The 11087-nt window shown below is 55.9% G+C and overlaps 1 protein-coding gene across 1 annotated transcript; it reads right to left on the reverse strand.

Annotated features, from left to right (window-relative positions):
* Positions 1 to 364: 364 nt before the first annotated feature.
* TULP1 (tubby like protein 1) lies at positions 365 to 10798 on the reverse strand (the record flags this gene model as incomplete). Its single annotated transcript, XM_015560841.1, has 10 exons — positions 365 to 595; positions 2192 to 2363; positions 5303 to 5401; positions 5471 to 5585; positions 6614 to 6726; positions 6878 to 7048; positions 7144 to 7149; positions 10084 to 10202; positions 10465 to 10581; positions 10651 to 10798. Coding segments are annotated over 10 exons (1194 nt in total), but the record flags the coding sequence as incomplete, so codon positions are not given.
* Positions 10799 to 11087: the final 289 nt, after the last annotated feature.

The following is an 11087-nucleotide window of genomic DNA, read 5'->3' on the forward strand; positions in this document are numbered from 1 at the left end:
GAGCGCTGCGCCAGATGTGCGGCTCCGGCTCCAGATGTTCTTCATCTGCTCCGCACCCGCCGTCTGAGCTCCGCCCCCCGCTCGGCCTCTGCCAGGCCGGGGAGTGGATGGGGGTCACCTGGAGGCATTAGGGGTCAGCTCCCGACACAGGAGGCGTCCTCAGTGGGGGCTTTGGTGAGGGGACCCTGAAGCCTCCACCGAGTCCTTTCCGATCCCGGCGGCTCTGGGACTTGGGGTGCCGGCTCCAGATGTTCTTCATCTGCTCCGCACCCGCCGTCTGAGCTCCGCCCCCCGCTCGGCCTCTGCCAGGCCGGGGAGTGGATGGGGGTCACCTGGAGGCATTAGGGGTCAGCTCCCGACACAGGAGGCGTCCTCAGTGGGGGCTTTGGTGAGGGGACCCTGAAGCCTCCACCGAGTCCTTTCCGATCCCGGCGGCTCTGGGACTTGGGGTGCCGCCGCCGTCACTCGCAAGCGAGCTTCCCGTCGAAGCTGGAGAGGGCGATGGCGAAGGCCTGCAGGGCGCACAGCGGGTACCGGTAGTCTAGGGTGAAGGCGTCCTCGGCCACGCGGCCGAACTGCAGCACGATGTAGTCAGCTGTGGACCAGCAGGGCGGGCGTCTCAGCCCTGGACCCTGCCTGGCAATCCATGCCCTCGACCGCGGGGCAGTTCCCCTCCCGGGCCTGGGGACCTCAGTACTCAGCCGCCTTCCTTATACCTGCCCCACCTGCAGCTTACTGTAAGCCCCTGAGGACAGGGACCGGCCTTATCTTCTGCCGCCGGGGCTATGCACGAACCGACACTTAAGAATAGGAATCTGTCAAACTTCCCCAAACCTAGATTCCTCCCTTGCCAACTTTTCTGCTGCATTCTGACCCCATTTTCCTCCCCAACCCACCCCCAGTCCCATCTCAGAGCACCAGGCTCAATCCCGGAATAACCCCCTGGTTCCCTCTTCATCCTGTGGCCTCCCCCAGCATCCATAGGGACAGGAAGTTGCTAAAAATACCCCCAACCTCATCAGACCAGGCTCCACCAGAAATGTGATCTGGAGAGCAGTTATCCAAGGCCTGGGGACAGGTGACACTGGGAGCACATCTCTAGGATCGAGTGGGGGATGGGGAAGTTGCTCCCTGTTAGCTGCCCTGGGAACCTGGGTCCCTTGGGAGACACCTTTCCATTCCCAAGCTTCCTTAACCTAGTGCAGACCTCTCCCCACGCTTGTAACGGGGACGTTTTTACTTAATTTATGTTATGGGTGCAGCTTGTTGCCCTAAATCTTCAAGGGCAGGCCTTTCACCTCCTTTGAGAGAAGACAGTAGAGTAGGCGCTCAGAAAGGCTTGATTAATATTCCCTACTCCTAGCCCTGGCTGGCTTGGCTCAGTGAATAGAGCGTCAGCCTGTGGATTGAAGGGTCCCGGGTTCGATTCTGGCCAAGGGCACATGCCTGGGTTGCGGGCTCGATCCCCAGTGGCGGGGTATTCAGGAGGCAGCCAATCAATGATTCTCTCTCATCATTGATGTTTCTACTTCTCTCTCCTTCTCCCTTCCTCTCTGAAATCAATAAAGAAATATATTTTTAAAAAAATTCCCTACTCCTAAAGGTCTAAGGGGGTTCCGATTCCAGCGTGACCTCTTACTAGCTGTGTGATCTTGGGCAAGTTACCGAACCTCTCTGTTCCTCAGTTTTCTCATCTGCCAAGTGGGGATAATAGTACTAAGTACCTTCCTCGCAGGGTTGTTGAAAAGATCTAATGATTCCATCTCTGTGAAACCCTGAGGACAGTGCCTGCCACACAGAAAAGACCGTGTAAGTGTCTGTGAAGTAGAATCTGAGGAGCCCGGGCAAGGGCTGCCCGCTCTGGGCCCAGCACCCTCGATGACCTGCGTTGGGCTGTGAGTGGTTTTCAAACTCCAGCAGCTTAACTCTCCCTTCGACACAGTCTTACCCAGAATATCCCAGTTTCTGCCCAGGACTCTGGTAAATGCTAGAACGAGGGCCTGGAAGAATGAGCCTAAGACACCTGCGTGGAATCCCTGAGGCTCCTGAGGGCACAGTGTCAGTGCCCCTGGAGAAAAGAGCCACCTTTCTAGATGTTCTGGCTCCGGGGAGAGAAGATGGTGGGCAAAGGCCTGAGCCAGGGCCGGGGCCGGAGGCGGTGGGGCCAGCTGGTCTCGGCCCTTGTACTCACGGTCGTCAGAGTGCACGATCTGGAAGTTCTTGACGGAGGCCTGCGTGACTCTGCCTTGGAAGTTGAGGGTGTAGGAGCCAGTGGCTTCGTTCCACAATGGTGGCTTGTTGTGCAGCTCAATGAGTCTCTCCAGAGTCTTGTTCTGCCAGCGCACCAGCAGCCCATCGCTGGCCTGGGGGGCCGGGAGGTATTGGGAGAGGATGGTCAGGGGGTGGGATATCTCAGGACTGACAGGGGTGGGGCCTGGGACCTATGTGTGCCCTTGCACAGCCTGTAATCAGCATCCACTTGGGGTATCCTTGACTTGGGGTATCCTTGAGAGCATGCGTGGCTTCTGGTACCCTTGTGGGCAGGGTGTGCATCTGTGGGAATGGGGCTTGCCATGGGATGTAAAGTGGAGGGTGGAAAATGGAAAGTAGCCCAGCCGGCGTGGCTCAATGGTTGAGTATTGACCTATGAACCAGGAGGTCACAGTTCAATTCCCGGTCAGGGCACATGCCCGGGGTTGCAGGCTCAATCCCCAGTGTGGGGCGTGAAGCAGGTAGCCAATCAATGAATTCTCTCTCATCATCGATGTTTCTAGCTCTCTCTCCTTCGCACGTCCTCTCTGAAATCAATAAAAAATATTGTTTTACCCACTCCTGACTACCTAACTGCCCTCTGTTTCCTCATTTTCATAATCAGTTACCTGTGGTTTACTTAAAGAATTAAGACTCTTGTATCCAGAGATTTATCTTAAATTGAAAAAAAATGAATATTTAGTTGCCTTGGGACTTATGTTTAATCTTGACTCTAAGGATTGTATGTTTGTCCCTTGGATCAATCATGTCTTCAACACTGGTTTCCCCATTTCACTTACCACCTCAGTTACTAGTTTCTTCTCACATCTGACAGACTTCTATTTGAACTTAATTTACATAAGTCTAACTGAATTATACAAGATGGTTTTACTTTGTGTTTGTTAACATTTAGTTGCCTTTTTTTTTGCCATATATAGCAATGTTAAATATGTCATTAAAAATACCACAGTGAAGAATGTCAAGAAACTACTTAAAATATATATATATATATATTTTTTAAGAGCATTAAAAAAAGAAAATGGAAAGTAGCACCTGGCACACAGTAGGTGCTCTGTGCCATCCGTATCCAAGGGTCCTTCCATGCTGGCACCTGATCACCAGGATGAACCAAACATTCTGGAACCTACAAGGAGTGCACAGTTGAGCTCGGGGAGCTACACAGGTAAACAGTGATTACGATAATGTGTCCTGGGAGAGTTTCTGGAAGGAAGGAGTGGCCTGTGTACGGGTGCTCTTGAGACATTTCTTTAATGAGTTTCCTTGGCAACTGTCACGTTACCTTCATGGTCTGGAGTGAGTCTACTCAAGATCATGTCCTGTGGGGCTCAGTGGGCTGGGCGTCGTCCCTGGCACTGAGGGGCTGCCGGTCAGGGCACAGGCGGGGTCTCGAGCTCAGGCCCCAGTGAAGGGCATGCAGGAGGCAGCTGATGGGCGTGCCGCTCTCACATTAATGTTTCTCTGTCTCTCTCCCTTCCTCTGTCTCAAAATCAATTTAAAAAATTTAAAAAAATAATATCCCCCAAGAAGCCTTCCTGACCCCGTGTCTGATTTAAGTGTTTTAGCGCTGACCTTCCATGACACGTGCTCACTTCTCGCACTGCGTGTAAAGGACAGACACTGAGGCAGGCACAGTATTTGTGTCATATCTCTGTGCCTCGGTTTCCCTCCGTTGTGAGGACTGAATAAGTTAACAGCACAGGACGTGTGATTTAAATCCGTTCCTGGACCAGAGTAACTGTTCCCTGAAGATCAGATACTGTTTTGACGGTCACTGTTGTGCTGATTTTGGATCTCCAGAGCCCGGTTTTAACCAGTGGTTGTGTAATGAAGGACCTGAGGTGGTGAAGGGCGCCCACAGCAGCGCTGGGTGGTTCTCACTGAGCCCAGGGGTGCGGGGACACTGCCTCGGGGTGGGGGGGTGATGTTCACTCCAGGCGTGGCAGGAGCAGGCGTGGAAGGAGCAGGCGTGGGACCCACAGGCCCTCCAGACCAGGACCTCCCGTGGCCAGTGCCCCTGGGTCTGCTGGGCCTGACTACCTGTGACTTTCCAGCAGGAAAGGCTGTGTGACCAGCCCAGAGGGATATTCGTTTTTCCGTGTAAATGAGTGAAAGGGCACCACTGCGAGTATGGGGCACGCCAGTCATCCTGCGTCTTTTATATATTTTTATTGATTTCAGAGAGGAAGGGAGAGAGGGATAGAAACATCAATGATGAGAGAGAAGCATTGATTGGCTGCCTCCTGCACGCCCCACACTGGGGATCGAGCCTGCAACCTGAGCCTGTGCTGCTGGCTGGAATCAAACCCGGGACCCTTCAGTCCGCAGGCCGACGCTGTATCCACTGAGCCAAACCAGCTAGAGCTCATCCTGGACCGACCCACAGTGCTAAGGAGCAGGGCGAGAGACGGACTGAAGGAAGCCGCCTTCCTGCAGGACATCTCTCCGTCTTACCCTACACACACCCCCTTCGCTTTTAAAATGTAAGGCAAATCATGCCACTCCTTTGCTCAAAACCCTTCTCTGGCTTCCTGTTTCTCTCCTATAAAAACCAGTTAGACAGGCCCTATCTGCCCCTCACTCTCACCTCTAACCTTATCTCCCTCCAGCCACAGGGGCCACCTGCTGTTCCTCAAACCCATCAGGCACCTCCCTGCCTCCGGGCCTTTGCACTGGCTCCCCTAGAATGCCAGCTTCATGAGGGACCTGCGTATTGCCCACTGATGTCTTCTCGGAGCCTAACTACCTGGCCCTCAATATACTGTATGTGAAGTGAATGAATATGTAAATGGGCGATTTGGTGTAAACTTAAAACACCCACACAACATTGTGTTTCCGTGAATTCAACGACAAAAACCTCGAATTCATCCCCCAAGTGGCCAGAATAAACTTGCCCTGGAGGGTGGAGTGTGCTCAAGAGGTGGGGTGTTGGGCAAGCTGACGCCCCGCTACTGCCCGGCCCCAGCTCCCCCGGGGTGAGTCCCATAGCGAGTGGGGCCTTCAGGGAGGGGGGTCAGGGAGGTGCAGGGCTCACATTTCGGGGCCGGATGGGGACCCTCTCGTTGTCCGAATTCATGCCCGGAATGATGACCGTCATGCGCCGCGGACCTCGGAAGCCCAGCACGTTGGTTTCCTGGGAGGGAGGGGCGCATTAGGCCGGCCCTGCCGGGGGCGGGGTGCGGCGGGACCGGGGGAGACTCACGTAAATCACCGCTGCCAGCTCCTGCCGGAGGCTCCCCACGTCAGCGCCGCCTCCCCCGCGGCGCGGGTTCTGCCCGTTGTCAAAGACGGTGAAGCGGTTCCCCAGGAGGTTGGACCTGCAAGCAGGCGGAGCTGGGGCGGGCTCAGGGGTCCACGCCGCCACTCCAAGACCCTCCAGCCAAGCAGTGCTGGGAGCTACTGGACCACCCAGGGTGAAGTGTCTGAGGACGAGCACTGCATGTCCCCGCCCCAGCCTTCCCTCCTGGAGTCTTAGAAAGATGGATCTAGGGCACTGGGCAGCCTTCAGATCTCAGGTCCATTTCTGACTAGCTGTGTGACCTTGGGCAAGTTACTTAACTGATCTGAGCCTCAGCTACCCCATCTGCAAAATGGGTATAAGAACAGCCAAATGGTTGATAAGAGGATTCAGTGGGTTCTTCTCTGGAACTTACTGCCTTATGTAAGTGTTTGTTAAATACATAAATAAGCGCCGAAACCGGTTTGGCTCAGTGGATAGAGCGTCAGCCTGTGGACTGAAGGGTCCCAGGTTCTATTCCGGTCAGGGGCATGTGCCTGGGTTGCGGGCACATCCCCAGTGGGAGATGTGCAGGAGACAGCTGATCGATGTTTCTCTTTCATCGATGTTTCTAGCTCTCTATCTCTCTCCCTTACTCTCTGTAAAAAATCAATAAAATATATTAAAAAAAAAAAAACAAAAACCTTTAAAAAAAATACATAAATAAGAGAAATAAGGCTTGACTCAGGGGTCCCGCCCCCACCTCTCAGATTTGTGGTGAGGGTTAGGTGAGATGTACGGCAGACATAGCACAGGGTAGGTGCCAAATGCTTGTTCATTCATTCACTTAGTAACTATTTGCTGAGAAGCTGTTCTGCCAGGTGCCAGGAACTCAACATGAACACAGCCCTCCACCCTGGAACTCAGCCGCTCCGCCTGTGAGGTCCCTGGGCCAGCAGCGTGGGCACCACCTGGGGGGCTGTTAGAACTGAACCATTAACAAAGCCCCCACGTGGGCTACTCGGTATGAGCGGCCCTGGGCCGGGTGTCCGCTGTGGTGGGCACTCGGTGGGCTCAGGGGTCAGAGCAGACCGCAAGGCCTCTTGCTGCCCTGAGCCCCCAGCCCACCTCAGCTTCCCGACAAAATTCTCCCCTCCTCGGGACAGGTTGGTGGGGTCGCTGGACATGAGGTAATTGGCCGTCTTGCTCCGTTTCCGCTTCCTGCCAGCCAAGAGGAACACCTGTGGGGGCGGTGAGAGAGGGCAGAGGAGGTGGGTGACGGGGAGGAGAAGCCTTTCCCTGGCAGCCCCTCCCCGCATCTTGGCCCAGACCCTCCCTCCACCTGGTCCTGGCACCTCCGCCTCCCTCTCCCTTCACCTCCTCCTGGCCCACCTTTTTCTCGGAGTCCAGGTGCAGGAAGTAGGAGGGGTACAGGCCCCGGTCCATGCCCCTCTTGTCCCGCGTCAGCCGGCAGCGCACTGTGCGGCCCTGAGGGGCCGGCCGCAGCACGAACTCCCGGGGCTCGCCCACTCCCACGGGTGGGGTCGTGGCCCGCGCCTCCTTCTGGGGGCGCAGAGCCGGCATCAGCCCCAGACACCAGCTCCCCGGCCCCCAGCACGTGCCCAGGCTGGGACAGGGCAGGCAGCCGGCCAACTCACCGCTTTCTGTGTGGGGAGAGGACAAAGAGGCAGCTGGAGGGCGATGCCAGGGCTCTGGGGGCTGGCACTCACCGTTATCTGCTGAAGCTGGTGGCTAAGAGCCCAGACTCCGGGGCCAGAGAGCCTGGTGCAAGTCCGGGTCCCACCCCTATCTGGCAGGTTTGCTAAGTGCCCTAACTCCGTTTTCCCACCTAAGAAGCAGGCAGGCTGGGGGGAGCCCCTGTTTCATTTATACGTTCAACAAACACTCATATCAAGTCGGCCGGTGTGCCCAGTATCGTTCTCAGCACTTTTCAAACCCTAACTCATTTAATCCTCTTACCACTGTCCGTGGCAACTGACTGTCCTACAGAGGAGGACGCTGAGGGTAGAGAGGCAGAGGAGCTTGCTGAGTTCGCGCAGCTGGTGGAGGTGGAGCTGGGATTTAACCTGCCCGCTTTCCTGTCAGATCCAGAGCCTTTGGCAAGACCCTCCTTCAAGCAGGTTCGCTCTCAGGGGGCAGGACGAGATGAGGCCGAAGGTATCGGTCGCTGTGTTCTAAGCCAGCGATTTTCAACGTGAGCCGAGGGGATTTTTAAAGCACATGACACCTGGCTGCTTAGTGAGGGGCCCTGACCTCCTTTCCCTTAGATCCGTGGTCGGCAAACTGCGGCTCGAGAGCCACATGCGGCTCTTTGGCCCCTTGAGTGTGGCTCTTCCTAAGCCTTAGGAGGACCCTGATTAAGTTAATAACAATGTACCTACCGATATAGTTTAAGTTTAAAAATTTTGACTCTCAAAAGAAATTTCAATCGTTGTCCTGTTGATATTTGGCTCTGTTGACTGATGAGTTTGCCGACCCCTGCCTTAGATTGTCAAATAAAAAAATGACAGTAGCCCGCACAACAATAGCCACCTGGTATGAATTCATCAAAATATGTAACTTTTTTGGTCAGATCGGTAAAAAATAAATTTTTGGGTGTGCCGCAGAATCTTAGTAATTAGTTTTCGTGCCAGGAGATGAAAAGGGTTGAAAACCGCTGCTCTAAGCACACAACACAGAGGAAGTGTTAGCCACCGCTGTTACCATGAGCACATAGCAAACCTCCCAGGTGGCCCCCAATGGCCCATGCCCCTGGTATTGACCCCTGGGGTGCTCCCCGCCCACACTGCATGGGGTTCTGGGGAAGCTGCTGCCTCGTCATAAGAAACCCAGCAGCCCTGGGCAAGGCCGCCAGCCCACAGCCAGGACAGGAGCCATTGCAGAAGTGGGTCCTGCATTCCCAGCCACGCTTTCAGGTGCCGTCCTGCAGCAACGCAGAGGCCCCTGAGCCAGAACTGCCCTGCTACGCTGTTCCAAGGATTTCGACTCCGTGAAGAAATGAAGAAAACGAATGTTTGTTTTTTAAGACACTAATTCTTAGGGTGGTTTGTTATCTGGTAACACACGGTCAAAGCAATGAATAGAGAAGCACATGGGAAAAGTAACCATTTGGTTGCACTGGCCCCTCTGTTCTCACAAACCTGGTGCCCTTTGCCCTCAGGTTCTTGCCCTCACAACAGGGGGAGCGGAGGCCCTAACCCTAAGCCTCCCAGCGACGGGGAGAGAAGGGACCAGCGAGGGAGGGTGCGCTGGAGGGCCGAGGCTCTCCGTGAGCTCTGACGCGGTGCTCGGGCATTTTTGCTGAGGGCAGGTTTGCCGTGTGTGAGGGAGGCCCTTGGCCTGCGGGCGAGCGAGCCTCTCCTCTCCACTCGAGGTTGCTCCAGAAGAAACTTGTGAAACACAAGAGTATGTCTGGAATGCGAGCTGGAGAAAGCCAGAGCTTATTCAAGCATTTCTATAGCTGCGAACTTCCAGGGCCTCCTGCATGGCAGGCTGTGCTGCCTCCAGTTCTGTTCCTCCCCGGACAGAATAAGCTGCCTCCCCGTCTATACATCAGTATCCGGTGACCTTGGCTAATGTGACTCAGCCCTCCCGATCGGACCACGCCTGGCCCTGCACCGAAGGGTCTTGGGGTTGATTCCCAGTCAAGGGCAGGTGCCTGGGTTGCTGGTTTGATCCCCATCCAGGTGGGGCACGTGCAGGAGGCAGCCCATCGATGTGTCTCTCTCACATTGATGTCCCCACACCCCCTCTCCCTCCTTCCCACTCTTCCTAAAAATATGAATAGAAAAGTATCCTAGGGTGAGGACTAATAAACAAACAAAGACCTGACTACGCCTGAACACATTAACAGGCCCACACAGCAAAGAGCCGGGCCCTGCCTCATGGTGATCTCCACACCCGGAAACGAGATTCTAAAGTCTCTCATCACTTTCTCTGTCCCGTTGGACCTTTCTCCCCTGCTTACTTGAGTTTGTGTGTGCTGGTGCCTGGGTTTGGGAGAGAATATGCAAATCATTTAACGACCAGTGACCTGTCCGCCCTGGAGAATTCCCAGTCAGAATGGACCCTGGGAGGCCTGGAGGAGGGTCCTGGAGGCCGCAGACACCATTTAGTTGCTGGGAGGTTAGGAGGTCTGGTTGGGGTAGCAGACAGCTCTTGGGGGGCCGAGGGCGGTCGGGGGGAAATATTTTAGCCCCTCGCACAGCTGGCTCTCAGGCTGTCGGTGTGCCCAAGGGTGTGTACATGTGTGTCTACCGGCCACTTCCCTGGGCCAGGAAATGTGTGTCTTCCTGTGGGCAGCTCTGGCTGCAGCGGGGGAGGGGGGTGCCTAGAGACCAGAGGACATAAGGCTCCTGGGTGGCCAATCCCAGCCTGGTGACCCCACAACTGCCTCTTCTGCTCTCACAAGTCTGGCGCCCTTTGTCCACATTTCCTGGCACCAGAGGGGGAGCCAAGATTCTAGCCCCCGGGATGCCATGGCCCTAGCCCACAGGCCCACACTGTAATCCCCGGCGCCAGGCCCTTGCCACTGCGCCCCTTAGGGACCGTAGCCGCCTGCCCCTCTGGGACCCCACCTTTTTGCCTTTTCCTTTGGCTTTGCCCTTCTGGTTGCTGTTCTTGGTCGCCACAGCTGCCAGGTCTTCCTCCTCCCCCTCTTCCCGCTTCCTCTCCTCCTCCGAGTCTTTGGGAGCACCTGGAACAGAGCAGGCGCAAGCCTCTTAGCCCTGGCGGAGCACTTCATGGTTTGCCATGTCTCCCTCGGACCCTTCCCACAACCACAAGGGTAACCCCAGGTGACTACTCTCTCACTATTATCGGAGCCTGCCTGAGGCACACGGCTACTGAAATGGAGGTCAAGGTGCCCCCAAGTCTGCTGACTCCGGCACCCCCTGTGCCAGCGCCCACCGCCAGGCCTGCCTCTCCAGGTCTGGGCACCAGAGGCCACTGCCACCCACCTTTCTTCTTCAGGGCTTTCCCCGCGGGGCCGCCGTCCCCAACCAGAAACAGGGCCTCCGGGGCCTTCTGCGTTCCGGCTGAGCTCGCCGGGGGCTCCTTGTCAGCTGGCCCAGACCCTGTGTGTGACATGAAGCGGGGTCACACCCCACCACACCCAGGGCCCCTCCTCCAGGCGCCAGGCCCACCTTTCTTCTTTGTCTTTCCCGTCTGGGTCCCTTCCCCCGCTGGCGCCTTCTTCTTCACCCGAAGAGGCTTTGCTGGGGGGACAGGGCTCCCCGCGTCCCCTGGAAATGAAGGGCGGGGTGAGACGTCCCCAGGGTGACCCTGGGCACAAGGGGCACATTAAACCAGGCGGCCCCTGGAGGGCATTCAGGCCGGGAGCCGCCCCGGGGAATGTATTTCTGTGGATTGATTTTTACTGTAGTCACTTTGATGCTTTTATAACAATGATAATAATTCATTTGGGTTTTAAGAAGAATTAAATAAAAGCCACCAAGAAAAGCCCCTCTCTGTCCTCCCGGCTCAAGCGGGAGGGAGGGGTGGGGGTGGAGGGGTGGGGGCTCCCTCTCTGAGGCCCCCTTGGGAAGAGACCAGGGCAGGGACTCAGAGCGAGGGGACCCAG

This window comes from Myotis davidii, unplaced genomic scaffold, assembly GCF_000327345.1.
Source record: "Myotis davidii unplaced genomic scaffold, ASM32734v1 scaffold1036, whole genome shotgun sequence".
Taxonomy (NCBI): Eukaryota; Metazoa; Chordata; class Mammalia; order Chiroptera; family Vespertilionidae; genus Myotis; species Myotis davidii.